The 20236-nt window shown below is 54.9% G+C and overlaps 6 protein-coding genes across 6 annotated transcripts; 3 read left to right on the top strand and 3 right to left on the bottom strand.

The window, feature by feature from the left end:
- The first annotated feature begins 5174 nt into the window (after positions 1 to 5174).
- On the top strand, positions 5175 to 6105 carry BKA78DRAFT_111148 (uncharacterized protein). Its single transcript, XM_066882267.1, has one exon. The coding sequence runs from the start codon at positions 5325 to 5327 to the stop codon at positions 6030 to 6032; it is 708 nt and encodes a 235-aa protein (XP_066745117.1). The 5' UTR covers positions 5175 to 5324; the 3' UTR covers positions 6033 to 6105.
- Positions 6106 to 6116: 11 nt separating this feature from the next.
- BKA78DRAFT_294403 (Adenosylhomocysteinase) lies at positions 6117 to 7626 on the bottom strand (the record flags this gene model as incomplete). Its single annotated transcript, XM_066886348.1, has 4 exons — positions 6117 to 6129; positions 6184 to 7233; positions 7280 to 7406; positions 7455 to 7626. The coding sequence occupies 4 exons, from the start codon at positions 7624 to 7626 to the stop codon at positions 6117 to 6119; spliced, it is 1362 nt and encodes a 453-aa protein (XP_066745116.1).
- A 1694-nt stretch (positions 7627 to 9320) lies between these two features.
- Positions 9321 to 10741, bottom strand: BKA78DRAFT_250445 (uncharacterized protein; the record flags this gene model as incomplete). Its single annotated transcript, XM_066884572.1, has 4 exons — positions 9321 to 9762; positions 9861 to 10523; positions 10574 to 10607; positions 10663 to 10741. The coding sequence occupies 4 exons, from the start codon at positions 10739 to 10741 to the stop codon at positions 9321 to 9323; spliced, it is 1218 nt and encodes a 405-aa protein (XP_066745115.1).
- Positions 10742 to 11417: 676 nt separating this feature from the next.
- On the bottom strand, positions 11418 to 14668 carry BKA78DRAFT_310813 (ATP-binding cassette protein). Its single transcript, XM_066888155.1, has 6 exons — positions 13631 to 14668; positions 13503 to 13583; positions 13143 to 13446; positions 12913 to 13086; positions 12772 to 12858; positions 11418 to 12705 (listed from the first exon to the last, which is right to left on the bottom strand). The coding sequence occupies exons 1-6, from the start codon at positions 14417 to 14419 to the stop codon at positions 11885 to 11887; spliced, it is 2256 nt and encodes a 751-aa protein (XP_066745114.1). The 5' UTR covers positions 14420 to 14668; the 3' UTR covers positions 11418 to 11884.
- A 728-nt stretch (positions 14669 to 15396) lies between these two features.
- On the top strand, positions 15397 to 19265 carry BKA78DRAFT_111086 (uncharacterized protein). Its single transcript, XM_066882266.1, has 3 exons — positions 15397 to 15565; positions 15690 to 18759; positions 18900 to 19265. The coding sequence occupies exons 1-3, from the start codon at positions 15548 to 15550 to the stop codon at positions 18968 to 18970; spliced, it is 3159 nt and encodes a 1052-aa protein (XP_066745113.1). The 5' UTR covers positions 15397 to 15547; the 3' UTR covers positions 18971 to 19265.
- BKA78DRAFT_111081 (uncharacterized protein) lies at positions 19244 to 20125 on the top strand. The gene has a single exon (XM_066882265.1). The coding sequence runs from the start codon at positions 19561 to 19563 to the stop codon at positions 20014 to 20016; it is 456 nt and encodes a 151-aa protein (XP_066745112.1). The 5' UTR covers positions 19244 to 19560; the 3' UTR covers positions 20017 to 20125.
- The last annotated feature ends 111 nt before the right edge of the window (positions 20126 to 20236 follow it).

The following is a 20236-nucleotide window of genomic DNA, read 5'->3' as shown; positions in this document are numbered from 1 at the left end:
CGAGGACTGGTCTGGGGCTGAACAGTCCGATTTTTCAACTCACTTGTCTTTGTGCTTTTCCTCTCTGCTAACGTTGGGGGTAGTAGCTCAGGCACTTGTAGGAATGGCTCGATTGCTGCATTAGCCCACAAGCTTCAGATGATGCGTTTCTTCATTCTCGCACCACGAGCACGTCCAGAATTTTGCAATGTCGAGGACCAGTGAAAAAGGGTTGGTACAGAGGCAGGAAAAGAAATGCGAGAAAGCGAGGGAAGAGATGAGGACCACAGCAGTAGCTTTTAAATTCCTTCTCCACCAAAAGTAATAGATGTGCCTTTTGCACGTGCACTGCAAGTGCGTGCTGTCGATCTCCGCAGAATATGCACAGGCTGGCCAGGCACTCGGTTGAAGCAGGGTCGAGTGCGGAGGATGGGAGGCGGCTTCTATACCTTGGAGCGCAAGGACCTTGGTAACAGACAGAAGGAGCAAGCGAAGATCAGGTGCCTGGACCGCTGCTGCCTTGGGGCCTTCTCGTCATGTGAGACAAGATTTATCGGGGTATTTAAAGCGGCGCTTGTGGAGCACAGTCTCGCTTTTCTAACTCATTGAACGGTCTGTTGGCAGTCTTCAACGACTCAATGGACACCTGACCCAAAAAATGTTCACTTTTTGTTTGGGGACCCGAAAATCTTAGCATGACACTTTGGCGGCTGCCAGAACTTCCCTATTGCAAGCAGGAGACAGCAGTTTCAGTGCAATTCATGGAGGAGCATCCTCTCCAGATGATAAGTGTCTTTACTATTGCTTGATGAGGACTACGTGTGATGTTATCTTCATGGCCTAGACTTGTGGAAATGCGAAGACGGAGAGAGAGCAAAGAAAAGAAAGTCAATTTTTTGAAACCGTGCAGGTTTTTCAGCCAGATTAAACTGGATCAACCGTCCCAGTCGCTGCACTGTTGACTGAGGAGGAATCTGCAGAATCTTACGAGTTTTTATACCTGAGCAAGCGACGATCAAGCTCCTGGACCGCTGCTGCCTCAAGGCCTTCTTGTCATGTGAGACAAGATTTCTCGGGGTACTTAAAGCGGTGCATCGTAAGTGCGAGCTTTGCAACTCGCGGCACAGTCCATTGGCAGCCCCTTGACGACTTGATCAACGGATCATGTTCGGAAAAGATACTGTCTGTCTTTTGTCGGTGGACCAAAGCCTTTTCTTTGCTAGTACTTTGATCGCTGTTGGAGCTTCTCCGTAGCAAGCAGGAGACAGCGATTCCTGTTCTTTGTGTGCAAAAGCACGATCTATAGATGATGAGTGTCTGTATTGTTGCCTTATGAGCAATGCGTGACGCTTTTGCGTGCGCTGGACTTGCGGGAGCGCGGAGACGCAGAGGGGGCAAAAAGTGCTTAGAGATTTGGGTCAATATGGCGACCAGCCGCTCGTACAATTGCATCATGACCACATCCCAGTAGAGTTGGTGTGCGAACTGCTTCGCGGTTCAAATCGATGCGTCCTTGACTGACGAGCAGACCGCAAGGAGAGGCAGGAGTTTTTATACCTGCGAGGCAGAGGTAAGAGGGGCTAGGGAGCGAATCAGCGACGGAGGTTGGTCAGCTGAATGGTCAGGCGGACCTGTAGGGACCGAGTCCGAAAGCGGTGTCGGGTGCGTGAGGAGGGAGGTCTTGAGGTATGTAAAGCGGCTGGGGAGGCGGAGTCTAAATTTGACAATGCTCCCTCCAGGAGTCGGTCTTCTTGAGCAGCGAGGACCGAGTTACCATTACCATCCCAGATTTTGACTCTGACCTCTTCTTTGTTCTGTCATTTGGACAGAGTCCCGTGAATGAACATCTTCTACACCGGCCTTCGTCGCTCAGGGGTAATCACCATTCAGGGGCTATGCTGCGTCTCACCAAGCACTCTCAGCGCTCAACATTTCCATTGTCGTGGCTTGGGTTTTGTGAGCTAGATTCGGATTTCACTGAAATTGATCCTGAAGAGAAAGAGGAAAGAAAAAGGCCAGTGTCGGAATTGAACATTGCATAAGAAAAGACACAGCGCCAAAGTCAGCATGTATCTTCAAGGGAGGTTTTTCGCTTTTCCCCTGGACGACTGACGAAGCTACCGACCCTATAGATAGTGGCGAGCTTTTATACTCGCAGAACAGGCAAACACAGTTGCGGATCGGCAGCCGCGAGGAGAGATGTCCCAAAAAGGAAAGAAGTCAAGTGAGGCGGATGGGCAGGTGCCACGCGGGGAGTTCGCGTGTCATCGTCCTCTACGGATACTTTGTTGCACGTGGGAAGCAGCTTGAGTAGATATTTAAAGGGGTCGGGGGTGAGGCCCTTCAACCAACAGCCGGAAGAAAAACGCTGGAAACACCTCATCTGTTGGGAATTCTCACTTGTAGTCGTGCGCCAGAACGGTTTCACTTTGTGGGGAGATGTTTGCTTTGTCTCATTTTGCACCTAGGAGCGATCGTACTGATCTTGTTGACGCAAGCGATGTACTTTCTCGTTGATTTCCTTCAAAAGCGAATCATGGAGGTCCGCTGCATGCATGACACGCCATTGCCAGGGAAAGAGTCGGAGGGCCGGAAAGAACAACCAGCGATCTGGTTGAATTTCGCGACCAACCACGAAGTAGGATTCGGTTGGAGGTGTACCATTTGTACCTCTTTGAACTCCGCATGTTGTTAGAAGACAGTCGTTGGTGGTCGAAATAGAGACAGCTTTATACCCGCGGAAGTATCGAGGAAAAGGCACCAAGTTGAAAGGACACAAGTCAGCTGGACAACACGAGACCTAAACGTCAAGTGACTGCTCTCGCGGAAAAGCTGGAATCACGCGGAGGGCGAATCGCTGGAGTTGCGGGTATTTAAAGGGTCGATTTTGACCGCGGATTGCTTACCAGCAACACGGCAATACTGAGTTACTACCAGCAAATTTAACCGACAAAATGACCAACATAACGTACTCGCTGGGTGCAAAACGTCGCCCATGACCTCGAAATCGAACACAGCTTTTCCTTCAAAGCTCTTCAAGCGACTGAGGTTGTGTTGAAACGATTTCCTCCTGCGCGACAATGAGCCTCAATGCTGAGTTTCTGCATTTAATGTCATGTACGATTGGACACCAGGGCCATGATGTAAAGGAAATTAGACCGCTCAATTGGATGTGGAACTGACTGCTCGAACAAGTCCGCAGAGTGTCTCTTTTTGCTTTGAGACTGTCCAAACAAGTAGTTGTAGATCCATCTACCAACCGCTAGTGACAAATCTTGCTTTGATCGGTTCAGAGCAGCATTTTATACCCAGACACACATTGAGAAATCACTGTCGACTAACCGAGCCAGCGGAATCGCAACAGACAGATCGCGCGTGACCAGATGCGGATTGGGAAACAGTCCTCCATTCCATGTGACAGACGTCGCTTGGACACCTATTTAAGGGGTGGAGATTTCTTCCTGCGAAAGACAACTCGGGCTTGACGCATCAAAGGCAAGCCTGCCGGCGTTCGACCAGGGTTGTTTGAAAGGTCCGCAGGACGAATTTCACTGTCTGCTCTGGTCTCCGTGCACAGAAAATCCCTTCACTCGCTCTGCTTTGTCGTCAAAATCCACCAGCCTGAGCAAGACCGGTGTAAGAGCCTTCGCAACCACAACAACATTACTTGCAGATTTTGGCACTCCAACAAAATGAACGTTTCCATCAGCATCTCCAGACACTAACTTTCATCATTTTCGCAGATGGTCAATACGTAGAGTCCGACTGGCTCAGGGGTAAACGGGAAGGAGAGAACAACAAAGGCAAGAGCCACCACCACAGTTGATATCTGAGGTGCTACGTTTTTGTGACGCTTTCACAGAAGATTGTTGGTGGAGGCGATGATGCAAGAGAGTCTAAGGAAAAGGCCAGGTTTTTATACCCTACATCATACACCCCGCAAGGACACGCAAGAGAAACCGCGTGACTACGCGGCTTGCTTCCCGATGCCCCCTGAAAAAAGAAGGAGCCACTGACGCGCACTTTCCCAAAGCGACGGCACGAGCTCAGCAATGGAGCGGTATCGCTGCTCTCTTCCTCGCGTGACCTGCAATCAGCCAAGGCAGCAGGCACAAGTCAAGGAGGCGGCGGTATGTATAAAAGGGATGCCACTGTCCACCCATCGACTTGATTTTCCAACGGTCGACACCTCGGTTTCTGAGGATGTAAAGAAAGATGTCCGGAATCCAGAGAGTACTGGTGTCTAATCCTAACGGAATATCCACTTGTCGTCTCTCTGCCTTCCCGTTCCTCATGGCCAAACACAACGGCCTGTCACATCCTTCCTCCCCTCATTTCCGGATTCAGCTACATCATCATTCTCACCTAATAATGCTGAAGACCACAATCAATCGTTCAGGTCAGGGGAGGAAGGCGAGCGCAGGTCGCTCACGTAGTCACAAGAGTCAGAAAGCTGGCCTGCCTGCCTGCCTGATGCTCAGGTGCTAGATACAGCAAGCACGACCGACCAACCCACCCACCCACTCATCAGCTGCCACGGACGCTTCCTATAGCCCGCTCGCTCAAAACGCGCCGAATCTCACAGCACAGCAGGGCCTCTATAAAAACCCACCACCTCCCACCGTTCGACTCTCATCGCACCGCTCAAGCGCTCGGCTCAACTCCTGTGTTACCGCTTTACGAAGAGTGCTGTACTGCGGACTTTCAAATCACCGCATCACACTTCTTCTCTACGTGTGTGTTTGTCAACCACGCTAGGGTAGGAGTTCAGGTACTCGTTCCTCTCCTGTTCTTTCTTTCTTCTTTGCGATTTTGCCCGTTCGCATTTCCCAAAAGCCTGCCACTTACCCAAACCCATAAACAATCACTACTCCAAAATACTCTTCATCGCCATCATGACACATCGCCCAGAACTAGAGCCATCCGTGAAGATTGGAGTTGATAGACAGAGTATAGACATGCTCAACTGCGTAGGTAGGTTGAAGCAGATAGTAAAGCGGTAAGCAGACAGACATCAGCCACCACGGACGCTGTCCACAGCTCGCTAGCTCATCACGCGCCTACTCTCACAGCAGGGCCTCTATAAAAAGCAACATCCTCCCACCTCTTTGACTCCCATCGCACATCGCACTGCTCAGGATGCCGACTCAACTGCCAACCCGTGATCTCTTTGGAGTTTGGACAGTGGTGCACTGCGGGAATTTGGCCACAGGAGTACACAACTTTGTGCTCTGCGTGTCCTGCTCTTCTCTTCTCTTCTCTTGCCTTAAATCGCAACCATCTGCCGACCCGCAACCCCATAAACCATCATCGCTGCAAGACGCTCACCGTCGCCATCATGGCCCATGACACATCAGCCAGCACTAGAGCCATCCGTCAAGATTGGCGTTGATGGACAGAGTACCCGCACGTCCAAGTATGCAGACCTAGCAGAAGAGAAAAGGGCGCAGGTAGAGAAGAGGGCGCAGGTAGGGAAGAGGGCACAAACGGTGAGATCAGACTGCACCTTCGATTCACTGGCAGGAAAAACTCGAGCGATTACGACCTTCAAGTCTACAGAGACAACACAAGCTACCAAATCAGCCAAAAGTCAAACGACGAAACAACAACATCTTTCGTTTCCAAGAAAAAAGACAAGCAAACAGACGACCAGCAAGCGAAACCAAACGGCCATGGTTGAAAAGGCCTCGGTCCACTCCATCCACGCTTCTCCGCTGCGCTCAGCCAGACAACAACGAAGAGCAAAAAAGAGAGAGAAAGCAAAAATAGCAGTTTCATATATTTCGGCATCACCGTTACGGTTGTGTTTCTTTTTGTCCAACGCCAAAACGCTCGCTCCATCCCCCCCCTTATCCGTCCATCTCAGAACCGGAGAGAGCCTTCTTTCAATTCTTCCCATTCCTCGTGTGGATGTTGTTGAAAACCGACAAATAGTTTCATCCAGTGTGTGTATTCCGTTAAGGTTTATCAAGCCCCCCCGCTGCCCGGCCGGTTTTGCCAATTGCCCCCCTCCCGAAAAGTTCCGAAGAAAAAAAAGAGGAAAATGCCGTTGAAGACAAGAGAGAAGCTTTTGGTATCATCCCATTCATAACACGTGTGTTGAAAGACTCATGCGGCGCTCAAGTGCGAGAATGCCTCTAGTAGCGGTAGCTGGGAAGAATCGTTAGTACCAAAATTATCAGTGAGGGAATCACGTAGACTTACTGGTCAGCCTTGTAAGGACCCTCGGTGGGCAGACCAAGGTACTCGGCCTGGGCGGGGGTCATGGTGGTCAACTTGGCGTTGACGTGAGAAAGGTGGGCGCGGGCGACCTCCTCGTCGAGGATCTTGGGGAGGACGTAGACGCCAACGTCGAGCTTGCCGGTCTTGCCGAACTCGGCGTACTTCTTGCCAAACTCGGCATCCTCGGCCTTGAACAGCATGATCTGGGCAAGGACCTGGTTGGCGAATGAGCAGGACATGACGAAGGAGGAGTGGCCGGTGGCACAGCCAAGGTTGACCAGACGGCCGTTGGCGAGGAGGATGATGTGGCGGCCGTTGGCCATCAGGTAGCGGTCAACCTGGGGCTTGACCTCCTGGCAGCTCTTGGCGTTGGCCTTGAGCCAGGCAACGTCAATCTCAATGTCGAAGTGGCCAATGTTGCAGACAATGGCGTCGTTGGGCATGGCCTCGAAGTGCTTGCCAACGATGATGTCACGGCAGCCGGTGGTGGTGACGAAGATCTGGCCAAGGGGAGCGGCCTCCTCCATGGTGGTGACCTGGTAGCCAGAGACGGCGGCCTGGAGGGCGTTGATGGGGTCGATCTCGGTGACAATGACACGGGCACCCATGGAGTGGAGAGCCTGGGCGCAGCCCTTGCCGACATCACCGAAACCAGCAACGACGGCAATCTTGCCAGCAATCATGACGTCGGTAGCGCGCTTGATGCCGTCGACGAGGGACTCGCGGCAGCCGTAGAGGTTGTCGAACTTGGACTTGGTGACGGAGTCGTTGACGTTGATGGCGGGGACGAGGAGGCCGTTGGCCTGGCCCTTGTTCTTGAGCATGCGGTAGAGGTGGTGGACACCGGTGGTGGTCTCCTCAGAGACACCGTAGCAGTCCTTGAGCATCTCGGGGTACTTGGTGTGGACGAGCGAGGTAAGGTCACCGCCGTCGTCAAGGATGAGGTTCAGCTTCTTGCCGTCCTTGAAGGCGGTGAGCTGCTGCTCCAAGCACCAGTTGTACTCCTCCTCAGTCTCGCCCTTCCAGGCGAAGCTAGCTAGTGTTAGCTGGTTTATTGAGACGTCGAGCTCGAACGTACACAGGGATGCCAGCGGCGGCAATGGCAGCGGCGGCGTGGTCCTGGGTGGAGTAGATGTTGCAGGAGGTCCAGGTGAGCTCGGCACCGAGGGCCTTCAGGGTCTCGATGAGGACGGCGGTCTGGATGGCTGCAAAGCTGTCAGAATCAATTCAAGAAGTCAATTCGGCATACGTACTCATGTGCAGACATCCAGCAATGCGGGCACCAGCCAATGGCTGGTCGGCAGAGTACTTCTTGCGGATGGCCATGAGACCGGGCATCTCGTTCTCGGCGAGCTCAATCTCGCGGCGGCCGAAGGCCGCGAGGGAGACATCGGCAACCTTGAACTTGTGGGCGGGAGCAGACATATTGGATGGAGGATTTGGGCGAAGTAAGGAGGTGAGGAGGATGAGGAGAAAGAGTGAAGATGTGGCGGGGTTTGTATTGAAGAGGATAGAGTTTTCGGCGGAGGAAAGGCGGTTACCCCACTAGCGGCGTAGCCTCAATCCGATGCCGCCTCGCCGCCCCCACGTGCGTCGGACAAACCACTCTTTCGTCCAACACTTTTATCCGACCGCAACAATATTACCATCATCTCTCATTGTCTTGCCCGCAACCAGGAACATGTCGCCGACTGCTAGCAATCTGCAAAAATCTGCATACCGACCACCGCCAGCAGCTGCAGCTCTGCCGTCCCAATTCGGCATTCATCATCGGTGCATTTAAACGTTCCGACCTGCCTCTTTCGGCGACATATTTGGACCAGACATCCCGGGGGAATTACACATCTATTGCTTCTCTCGCACCTTGGTGTCCTTTTGCTCTTCATCCACTCACCTCGCTATCATGGTTGGAGAGTTGGTTGTTCACCAAAAGCCAACTCACTTTTATTTGGGCCGGGCAAAAATTTAGGTTCCGAAAAGTCTCCAACGACTTCTTTGAATGCAGTATTCGCATCCATACAGCCGACTTGATGACGTGCAAGAACCAAAATTTGCAGGAAACGAGCAGTCCGAGAGGCTAGAACCATCCCATCGCAGGGCCTAGCAGCTCTTCAAACCACAGCCCTTCTTGTTCGATTGCAGCATGTCTTTCAGCACACGGCATCTCTCCAGCCACAGAAAACAGGAAGCATGCAAAGAGAACGTCTCATGACCGCAATTGAGAACACGCTCCAGTCCTCCCATATGTATAGTTGACAATCTATCTTTTGACTCAAGACCCGCTTTACCCAAGGAGAAAAAGAAAGGACAAGGAAAAGGAAAAGAGAGGCAAATATGCTTCCACGCGACTAACCACCGACAAACGCCCAATCCAAGGCGTCCTCTGCTGGCCCTCCATGCTCCAAAACCATTGCTTGCTGAACACTCCTCTACACCAACCATCTGAATCCAACGACTCTCACACATCCAAATCAATCCGTCTTTGTGGCAGACCGTAACCAAGAATGCTTGTTGTGAGCTCGGAAGCAAACAGCCTCAAAGGAGGAGCCGACCGAATGGGCTGATCAATTGATTGGTAGAGTAGTTGCCAGAGGGACAATTAGACCACCACAAGTAAAAGAGGTGTACAGGGCCTTGGTCATGCGCGCGCTCAGTGTCGCAATAAATGCACCCGCATCATTTTCCAATGCAGGTTGACTCTGTCTCTCTGAGCGGACATGTCTGGATCAAGAGCGTATTGTTGATGAAATGTGAGACAGACAGGACAAAGGGCCGACGCCAGCAAGGGCCGGAAGGAGCGAAGGTTGTGACGGAAGGAAAGGCCACCAGGTGTAAGAAGCAGAGTAGCAAACTCGAGGTATCACATTCTTTGAAACCTGCTTGTCTTGTCTTCGTAGCTGGCGCTCGCGTAGCCCAGCTCTCTTGATGTGGCTGCTAAAACCCTTGCAAAACATAAGAAATTACGGGTATGGTGAGGGATTAGGGTAAGGGTATCGACCGTGCCAAGTTTTCTCCTTGTTGGAGGCTGGTGAGGATGCGGATGATTGGAGTACCGAAGAATTGTTGTTTGTGGCAATGTGTTGCAAAGGGACGTTGCGTGGGATGACAATGGATCAATGTCAGCGGAGACCGATGACGCTCTGCATTGATCGAGTTAGCAAGACCGAACAATAGAATGCCCTTGCTGCGCGTCCCCGAGACAACGCGCTGCAGATGGGCAGTGAAAGGGAATAGCTGCTAGCGATACGCGAGGCGCGAGATGCAAGCCAAGCCAAACAAACCGCACCACTTACCATTTCCAGAGTCCACACCCTCCGAATCCACACTTTCAGCTTGCCCTCGACACCCTCGACATTGTCAAGCTCCACACCTTCCCACCAGCAACGACGCGCGGGTTTGCGCCAAAACAGCAAAAGCTTTTGTGCCATGCCAACGGCGTTGCTGTTGGCCAAATCATTGCCCTTGATATCGGTCCGTAGCCGCGCCAGCGCAATGCTGCAGATCACGGCCTTGTTTGGCTCGCCTGCTCTGTGACCCCAACGATCATCATGGTTGAAACCACTGGCGAATGGTCAGCTACAGTCTACAGTGACGCACTCGATCATGGATGCTGAAGCTTCCAATGAGGCGCAGACAAAAAGCGGTGAGTTTAAGCTTACCCAGCTGTCAACATCTCAATTAGATGTTGTTCGGTGGTGCCCGGCTCCTCGCTTTTCCTCAATCCTGAAAAGATGCCGTCTTGTTGCAACAGGGCTTTCCCCGCAGCCCTCTTGACTTGCATCATCTCGTCGTGGTCGATATCGCGTTTTGGTGGTATCGCGTAAAAGTCCAAGTCTTCGCGCAAGACAATGATTCCTGCGCGATCCTGAAGCATGTCCCGAGCAGAGCCATGCATAGGCTCAATGGGAACCGCTTCATGAGGCTGGTCTCCGACGAGGGTAGAGGGAGAGGGCGGGGACGTGGGGATGGTTTGTGCGACATTGCGAAAGAAGTCGAGCATGTATTGAAGGGAGTTTGGGTCGTACTGTGAGTGGTAATAAATGTCAGAAATATATAATGCAGGACAGGAAAGTTGGTTGCGAATGGTTTCAGTCTTGAATGTCGAACGGGAAACAGAAACTTGGGCTATGCAAGTCACGCCGCCAAGGGCATCTTCGGAGGTTCGCTTGGTGTTTGGGGTACTAACGTCTACTGGATACACGTCTCCGTCCGGGTATGCGTTCATGTGTCCGTCGGGTAAAAGGCCGTTTGGAAACAAGGACAAGAGCACAAACTCGGGGAGCGTCAGGAGCTCATCTCGAGACAATGTGAAGCGCACTCCTCTGGAAAGCAGTTAGCAAGATTCAAGTTTGATCATCCAAGCTAGCCATACCGAAGCTCAAGGGTAATATTTTCATCCGAACCACCTGATGCAGTGTTAGCAATACGGAGCTCCAATTGACAATGGCTCGATGCGCCTACCTCCCAAGGTGTTGATGGGGGGACCTCCTCCCTGAGACACCTGGGTAATGATACTAGCAGGCCCTCCGGCAGTCGCCATGATGTACTGAAATGATTCCAAGGGACTGGATCCTTCGCTATAGGGTGGAGGGGGCTCTCCGTCGTCAATATCTTTGCTGGAGCTGCCGTCCTTGTTATCGTGAGGAAGCGCTGCCTTGGTCTCGGCAACAGCGGTAGCGGCAGCTGACGATGAAGGCTCCTCGAAGGGCGGGGCTGGGGCAAAAGCCGGGGGAGCTTCGTTGAGGCTCTCAGTGACGGTGGGCTTGTTGGGGTCTTCTTCGGAGTTGGAGTTGGGAGGGAAGTAGAGCGAGGAAAAGGGAGGTGGATCTAGAGAGTCGGCCGTCGTGAGAGCGCTGGACGGGGTGGTGGGGGCGCTCGTGGCCGTGAAGGACTTGGTGTCGCAGTCGGCGCGCGGACAGGCGTCGTGTTGGTGAGAGTTCAAAGGAGTGACGGACACGGACGAACCGCTACGCGGGCGCGGTGTTTGCGACAAGGTGACTGCCGGTGGTGGTGCGGGCTCGAGCTGGAACTGGAAGCGGTGGTCGAGTGGAGAAGGGAGATTAGGCCCCTGCGCAAGCCTTTGGGAGAGGGTACGAGGGCGCAGGCGGTTCACGCAGCAGCAAAGATGGCGGTGATGGAGAGGCAGAGATCATCAGAGAGGCGCGACAACGGAACGGCACGCGAGCTGGGGCTGGACGATGGCATGAAGTCGAGATGGGCTGGTTGGTTGGCTACAAGGGTGTGTGGGTGGAGTTGGTCCTCAGGCGTCTCGGCTTGGCGCGCCGGCTGCGAAACCAGCGGCAGGGCAGCAACCAAACGTCAAGTCGTCCTGAGACCAAATGCCAAGTTGCAGTCTTCCATATTGCCGCTGCTCCTTGGGGCTGCTGCGACCTGCACCCTCATTTCGCGCACCTCAAAAGCGCGACATAACGTCTTTTCCATTGGAAGACAGCCCTGGCAGCTCACGGACATTTGCAGCGACCCAAATCTCCGCAACCACGTAGCTACCGGCTCCAACGCCCTTCCGAAGCACAACCGCCAGCAAGCGCTGCCGGGGAATTGGTAGGCATTGACGCTCCCAATCCCTCAGACCTCTGTCTCACCGAGGATTTGACTGGCAAGCGCTTTATCCATTTGCCCTGCTGAGGCTACCGAGCTAATCCACAAGTTCTATCCTACCACGCTAGTGACGTCGCACGACTCCCGCCTCGTTTGCCTGGTCCGCAATCCGCTTCTTGTAGTCGTTGACTGTGCCGTCAAAGTGCTCAATCGTGCCATTGTCGCACACCCACAGCGACGTGCACACGTTCTGGAGCATGGTGACGTCGTGACTGACCATGAGCACACCTCCCTGGAATTGCCTGAGCGCCGTCGAAAGCGCGTCCATGGCCTCGATATCCAAGTGGTTGGACGGTTCGTCGAGGACGAGGATGTGTGGGTTTTGGAGCGACAGGCAGGCAAACGCGACACGCGACTTTTGACCTCCAGACAGCAGCCCCATTTTTTGCAGACCCGTCATGCCCGTGATACCAAAGGCTCCCAGGTGTCGCCGGTACTCTTCATCCGTCTTGCCATGGTACCTCTGTGCCATGAAGCCAACAGCGCTCATGTTCAAGTCCAGGGCGTCGACGTGATGCTGGGCAAAGAAGCCAATGCGCAGACGGGGGTTGTTTGAGATGAGACCCTTGGTCGGCTCCAGGGCCCCGATCAGAAGCTTCAAAGCCGTCGTCTTACCTGCTCCGTTGGGACCGACGATGCCAATACGCGAGTCCAATTGGACGTCGAGGTCAACATTCTTGAGGAGGGGCTTGTCCGGGCTGTAGCCAAACGTCACACCGCTCATTTGAATAATGGGGGGAGAAAGTTTCTCAACCTCAGGAAACTTGAAGTGGACAGAATATTCGTCTTCGGGAGCCTGGAGGACAGGCATCTTCTCGAGCTTTTTGATTCTGGACTGAGCTTCGGACGATTTGGCGGCATTGTATCTGAACTTGTCGATGAAGGCTGTGATTGGGCAATGGTCAGGACGTCACTGAACTATAAACGGGTAGAGGGGTAATGGTGACGTACCTTGCAGGTGGGCCCTGTCGGCCATTTGCTTCTCGTACTCACGCTTGGCAGTCTTCCGCCTCTCCTCCTTGGTGGCATAGAAGGAATCTGGGGAAAGAGGTTAGTCCCGGTTTCCAACGAGTCTAGACAGGGGGGTCCTACCGAAATTGGCTCCCTTGTAGTAGTCCAGCCGCTCGGAATGCTGGTGGATAATGTCCGTTGCCACTTCGTTCAGGAATGCCCTGTCGTGGGAAACCACCAGGACGGTACTCGGGTACGTCTGCAGATAGTTTGATAAGAAGGTGATGGACGGCACATCCAACATGTTGGACGGTTCTAGCAAAGTGTCAGCCCCGAGATCCGCCTACGTGACTCGCAAACCAGCCGCTTACCGTCGAGAAGCAACAAATCAGGCTCGCAGAAGAGCGCGCGCGCAAGGGCAAGCCTCATTCTCCAACCACCAGAAAAGGTTTTGGTAGCGTACTGCTGCCGCTCGGGGGAGAAGCCAAGACCGGCCAGGATACTTGCAGCGCGCGATTCTGCCTTGTCAGACTCCATCTCGGAAAGCTTCCCATGGATGTCGCTCAACGTGATGTCGAGCCCCTCCCGCTGGTGGTCAAGCTTTTCCGCATCCGCTGAGGTGTCTGCCATGCTGGATCTCTTTTCCTCCAGCTCAGCCAGCTCCGCAATGATTTTCTGCAAAAATAGTCAATACGAGCATGTGCCACGCCAAGACCGAGGCACTCTCTTACCTCTTGCTCTTTGAGCAGATGCTTTCTCCAAACATCGGCATCGAGGACTGATTGCAAGGCCGGGGTGTCGTCACCGGCGATCTGGGTCGTGTCAGCAGACTGTCACTTGATGCAGAGTCATGATTTACCTCTTGCTCGACGTGGAGAATGGAAATGTGCGTCGGAATGGCCACTTCTCTTTTGCTGAGGGCGCGGAGAAGCGTGGATTTACCAATACCGTTCTGACCAACCAGACCGTAGCGGCGGCCATAGGCCAAGGTCAGGTTAGTATCAGCGAGAATCCTCTGGCCAGCAATCGAGATGTCGATGCCGTCGACCTTGATGTCCTTGCTCTTTGCGCTTGAATCAGAGCCCAGCTGCAGCGGGTTGACCTTCATGAAGAATTCTTCGTAAGACTGCGTCTCGCTTGGCTCGTCGAGCAGGCGAGAGGCCTCGTACTCTACAAATCTCATCTCCTTCTTCTCCTGCTTGGCACGAATCTTGCGTTCGGCCTTTTCGAGCTTCTTGCGGTCAACCTTGGATTCAAGCTTGCGAGTTCCTGCGGATTCGAGGTCGACGCCGACGCCAGCCAGGCCCAGTGTGGACGACATGTTGCGCTGTGAGGCGACATGGATGGCTTGGTCCAGCTTCTTGGCCGACGGGGCGGTTGAGCGACGTTCTCCATCAGCACCAGCGTCGAGCTTCTCTACAAAGCCGTTGACGAGGTTGCGAATGGCCGTCTCGTTCTTGGGAGACAGGTCACCTGACGCAGAGACGAGCACGGCGGTGATGATGGCAGCGGCTTCAGCGAGCGGCGAGGGCGCGTTGGGATCCGCGTCCGGGTTGAAGGAGCTCGCGGCATGCTGTAGATAGCCCACGCTGTACTCGGACAGGACTGGGTCGATGTGAGGGATCTGCTGGCGGATCTGAGAGTCCATTTTGGGAACGGGGGACAGTCAGAGGCTGGTGGTTAGGTTGGGCCTGCGGGGCACGAAAGGGAAGTGTGGCGTCGGAACATCAGACGGCGACTTTTAATTTTTCTGTGCTTGTGGCTTGTGGCTGGGGGTTGCACAACGACCGACACGCACCGACCGGGCCTTTTTTGGACGACGTAACCAACGGAGGAACAGACGCAGACGCCCTACCACCTGTGCCTGGACGCCACCATTACTCGCGGAGGCGCCACTGCCAGCTGGCGAGCAATGATGGTTTTGTGGAGAGGGGCAAATCTCGATCGAGCCGTCTCCTACAGCTAACAGGCCGCTCGTTTGCCGCAACGCAAGGAACCAACATGAAGTGCCGTAGGTACTGTAGTGAAAAAGCCCCTTATTGTGGTACGGCAGCAGGCTGCACCGAATAGGCAGCGTGTTTTGTTGTACCCGCCGGCCGTCCAACGCAGCCCGGCCGCATGCATGCAATTCCGCAGGCCAGTGCCAGCGATTGGCAGGGCGGGGCGGCAGAAGGGTGGACGAGGGACGAGGGGACGAGCTGGAAAGAATCTTGCTCAACGGCTGGCCCCCGTCTCTTTCGATGTCGTCCACTGTCAGCAGCCCCAGCACAGGGTCTCGGGCGAATTGAATGGCGCCGCTGCGAGGGCGAAGCAGAGAGAGAAAAGTAGCTGCAAGCTGCCAGGGACAATCATCTGCCTCAGTGTAACCATTCGCAAAGCGCATCTTCCTGGGCGACGGGCTGCTGGTGCAAGCATTCCTCCAAACTTTCAGTATCCACTGGCACTCAGGCTGACGGGGGTCTCCCCTCGCCATACAACAGACCGCCCGCCGATCCTGGTGCGCCCGTTCCCACTCTATCAGTCTCCCAAGCACTGGACCGACTGGTCTGGTCTGCTCTGTAGCCCGTTACCTTAGGCCCTCCTAGGCCACTTCATCACTTGTCATTTCCTATGACACTTGCTCCTCCACATCTTTCTCTCCCTTCTCCAGCTCCCATGCTGCCTCGCCCTCGCCTCTGCAAACCCGCCATGCCATAATGATCACGACCCTCTCCTCCTTCCAGTCTCCCTTTCATCTCGTACCTTGCAGTTGGAGGCGCCGTTGTAATACGGAAGCATGAAAACAGTACCCACGGTAATCCCCCACTGCTCGTCGTCAAGCCCCGCCTCTTCTCGACCTGTGCCGTGTGTGTTTGTTTGGCCTCAGGCAAACATGGAACATGGACATGGACTCGGCTAACCACACAAACAACACACAGCTGTGCGCTTCTGCCACCATTGTTGGCGTCTCGACTGCCGGATTGGCCACCGGCCGGCCAGAAAAGCCCCAGAAAACCGTTCCTTTTGCCAGACGCAGGCTGTCTGCAACCTTTGAGCGCGGAGTCGACGCGCCTCTTCCTCCTAGACCATACTCTGTTGCTGGATCTCTTCCTCCCCCCGAAGCAGAGGCGTTGCGAGAGACGCGCCAGAGCATTGAGCGAGGGCCGGTGCAAAACAGAAAAAGGCAACCAGCAGATCGACCCAGGCCTCGATCAGGCGTCGACATGGATGGAGGCGCTGGGACTGTGACAATGGTCGAGGAGGCGACAAATGTTGGAGCGCGGGACAGCATGAGGTTGAAGCCCTCGTGGGTGAAGCGGTTGTCGCTGGTGTCTCTGGCTCCTTCATCGACGCGCGCCGACTCTCCGACGCCGTCGCAGTCGAACGGGTCAGTGACCTTTTCCCACGACGGATCGACAGCCCCAATCATCGGCAGCACATCCCCCGCGCCGCTCCCGCCAAACAAGCTCGTCAAACGATCAACATCGGTCCGCCAGCCAGGCGGCCTCGAGCGCTCTACCACGACATCTTCAAAAACCACTCTGCGGCGACCGGCAACGAGCCACCAACGGTCGCAAACTTGGGGCCAGCAACGCCTTCGAACCGACGTCTACGCGGACCAACAGCCGGAGCGGTGGAAACAATATTTCTCGGGGCGAGCGACGACAGTGGGAAAGAAACAGGCGCGCGTCATTACGCGCATCGTGGCTCCCAGCGACAAGTACAACGCGTTGCAGGCGCCGACGCTCGTACTGGCCAATGCGGTTGCGGCCCCGAGTTTGGAAATGGACGATGCGACAAGTCAGGCGGGCGACAGCGATGATGCCCGCAGCCCAGGCCAGAGCCCGGCAGCCGGCGAGGGAGCGCCACTCAGCATCCCCACGGCCACGGCCGCCGCTGAAACCCCCGCAGAGGCTCTTGCAGGCTCCGAAACAGGCCAAGGCGCTGATCGACCCAGCCGCTTCTTCTCCAAATCCGTCCCGCAGCAGCAGCAGCAGCAGCAAGAACACACTGTCCAAACACCACGCCGCCGCGTCGTGCGCGCAGTAGGGCGCTTGCACGCCACCGTCGCCCGCGCTAATCATCATGCTCCCTCCTCAGCCACACCCACACCCTCAGAGTCTCCAGAAACCGATCTGACCTTGAACACCCATCCCACCTTCACCGCCCAACCGCGCCCCAATGCCAGCTTCGACTCGACCCGCCCGCACTCCCTCCGCCGCGACTCGCGCTCCGTGAGCAATGCATCCAATAGCATCCCGTCCACTCGCATTCCTCCTCAAACACCAACTTCACCTCTGATACCCGGCCGTCCCTCGCGTTACTCAATTGCCGCCTCCGAACACGCCTCCACTCTGGTTGGCTCCGACGACCGCCTGGCCTTTAGCGACGACTCTGAATTCGACTTCCAAAGCGACACCGTTTTTGATTCCATGCGCACCAGGGGTACTCGCGCATCCTCGGGCGCTCCTGCCCCCGGCATAGAAACCATTTTCGACGAATCGCCCCGCTCCATCAAGTCCAAGGTGTCACCGTTGCGCGACCTGCTGCCCAAAGGTGTCTTTCCCCAGCTCATCAACCCGGACATTAGCGAAGAGGAGGAGAGCCAATCCACTCCTGTTCGCTCGCGAACCAGTGACAAGGGACTTCGAGAATCAGTCACTCCTGTACCTAGGACCAACAGCATTTCCGGCTTGGCCTCTACCCCGTCGCCACCAAAAGGCCTGCGCTTGCCTTCCTTTTCCTGGGACGACGGCGACGCCGACGAAGACAGCCTCTGGTCCATTGATGACAACGACAGTTCCATGTGGGATGACCCGGACGACAGTATTCCGCAAATGGGACTAGCCACACCCCTCTCCCTGAAACGAAGCAATCCTATTCTCATTGCTGCTGGACCAAGTCCCGCACCTCGGGCCAGCACCGACACTCACGACAGAGACACCAAGAGCAGTATTTTTGATTGGTCAGAGCCGGGCCCCGAACGCGGCCAAGGGAACCGCACCCCACCCCGGCCCTCCACAGTCCACGGCAAGAAGGACGCCCAAAACAGAGGAGGTCGCCCAGTAGGCCGTCGCGCACCTAGTGGACTCCACGCTCGTAGCCAGAGCGTACCGGTCGTCCCAGACCTCGCCGGCAAGAGGGACACCATGACGAACAATAAGTTTAGCACCTGGGCCACGAGTAAGGGCGCCACTGAAGATTGGAACGACGACTTTGACTTTAGCGTCCCAGAAGAAGAGTCCAACGGCATTGGTGGTGGAGTCCTGGAAGTACCAAAAACCATTGTTGTCCCTCCGAGTATCCGCGCACAGCAACCTACTATGCGCGCAAACATTGGTCTTCTTCGGGAGTGGTTCACTCTGATCGGAGAGCTCAAAGAACTTCGTGTCCGGGCGACCACCTTGAACATTCTCGAAGGACCCTTTACAGACTTATGGCAAGAGGTGGACGCTATGATTGACCTGGCAGACCAAGAAGTTGACGACCCGCTAATCCCTAGCCTGTCGCCGCCTTCGTCTCCTGGATTCGATGCCGACGCATTCGAGGAAGCTTCGACGCCAGCGTCAAATCGTGCCCGGGGTCGGTCCAATCTCCATCGCCGCGACAGCATTGGCAGTGGAGCGTCCTCTTCGGCCGCCATCTCTGTTGGCGCTCATCGACGAAAATCCATTCTTCCCACCAATGCTAGCGAAGACGTTTTCAGCAGTCCATCTCCTACCCGCCGGCCACCCCAGGAAACTCCTCACGCGACTCCCAGCGGCCGTCCCAGGAAGAACTCCGAGGCAGTGGCTCGATCAGTCATTGAAGCTTTACAGCAGCGCCGGAACACCGCCACCTCTGCGCCTGCTCAATCTACGCCACCCGGGAAGAAGGTTCCTTTTGACACGGCCACTCTGAAACACATTGTGCCGTATGTGAATGGACTCATGCGCAAAGTCAAGGAAGCTTTGCGCGAAACCGAACGACTCTACTCAAGCCCCGTCCAAACTCCTAGGGGAGATGAAGGTGAAGCTTCTTTCAGCTCGTTTTTCTGCACCGAAGTGCCGGAAGAGTCGCCGTCGTCACGATGCACTCAACCGCGATCCCGTATCAACCTTGCCGCCGAAGCGTTTCAAGCGCCGAAAGATACTGATGTGGTTGCACAGCAATTGAGGTCCTTGACAGTCGTTTGAGATGGCTGCAACTTTGGCGTCCACGAAGATTCGATGATTTTTGACGCGGTTACGGGCGATTTGCGTCGGGTTTCCCAACAAGACTTTGGCAAACACTTTACACAATCGCATCACACGATGGACGAGTTTATGAGGCTAGCCGCACATTTGCGGTCTTGCTTGGGTCGGAATTGACGGGATTGTACTTATTGCGACATTGGTGTTTTCTCGGATCGAGCGCTTTTCAGCATTTGAGCGAGTCCTCTTTTTTTCACAGCAAACGGCATGGATTTTCCTTTTCCCTTTTTGCTTCTGCCTCGTTTTTATGCAGTAGCCGGAGCATCATCTGGCCAAGCGGCGCCGGAAAAGGCCGGCCGGTCGGAGCCTCAATCAGTGTATTATCTTAGCTTTTCCTCTTTTCTTCTTTTCTCTCCTTCCTCCGTTTTTCAAACAAAAAGCATGGGCATGCATCGGAATGATCCCTTTTTCCCAACTACAACATACACATGGTTTCCTCCAGTCCCTCATGGGGTTTGCGCAATCTCCCTCGCGGTGGATGAATGTCTGGGTGGGTGAAGGAGAGTCAGCTCGAACACCCAGCCAGCCGGTTGGTCGTGGTGCGTCATGACGGTAGTGGTGGTGTTCATCGGGCGTGATGGTGGTCGCTCGCCCCTGCAGCGCAAGGTATAAACAAACCAGGCATCCATTCAATATCCCTCCTTCGCATCCCTCCTGCGTATCTTGCGACAACCAGCTAGCACCAGCTAGCACCAGCCAGCCAGCCAGCGGTCCCGTCACCACTCCATCAGTCATTTGGCAAGTTCGATTGCCGAGATCTGCTACTGCGGCCCCCAACAGACGACCGCGCAAAAAAGAAACACAAAAACAAGGGAAAAAAAAAAAAATAACATCATCAATCTGCAAGGGTGGCCGCCAACAACAGCGGCGTCTCAGCCTCTCTCTCCGTTCTCCGTTATTTAAGCTCCCGGCCCTGGCCCGCCCACTCTCACCCTCACCCTTACCCTGGCCTGGGCCCTTGCCCTGGCTCCTGGTTGGCCCCGCCCGTCGTCGCCCGTCACACCCTGGTCGTCCCCTTGTCGCGGTTGACTAGTTACCTGCTCCTCTACGCTTTTTGAGTGCGGCTGGCTGGATATGTGAGAGCGGACGGCGGGACATCGATGGCCGAATCGATGATGGAATGCTTTCTCGCCTCGTTGCTGATGTGACTGGCGGCCTGTGTGAACTGGCTGGCAGGCTCGTTGTTGTTGTTGAGCTGCTTGCTGGTCGACAGGGCTGGCTGGCTGCTTTGCGCGGTCCGCGGATGGATTGAT

The sequence above is a fragment of the Phyllosticta capitalensis genome (genome assembly GCF_038381095.1).
Source record: "Phyllosticta capitalensis strain CBS 128856 chromosome Unknown BKA78scaffold_4, whole genome shotgun sequence".
NCBI classification, from domain to species: Eukaryota; Fungi; Ascomycota; class Dothideomycetes; order Botryosphaeriales; family Phyllostictaceae; genus Phyllosticta; species Phyllosticta capitalensis.
Note: the sequence above shows the minus strand (reverse complement) of the source record. Positions and strands in the feature narration are given on the sequence as shown.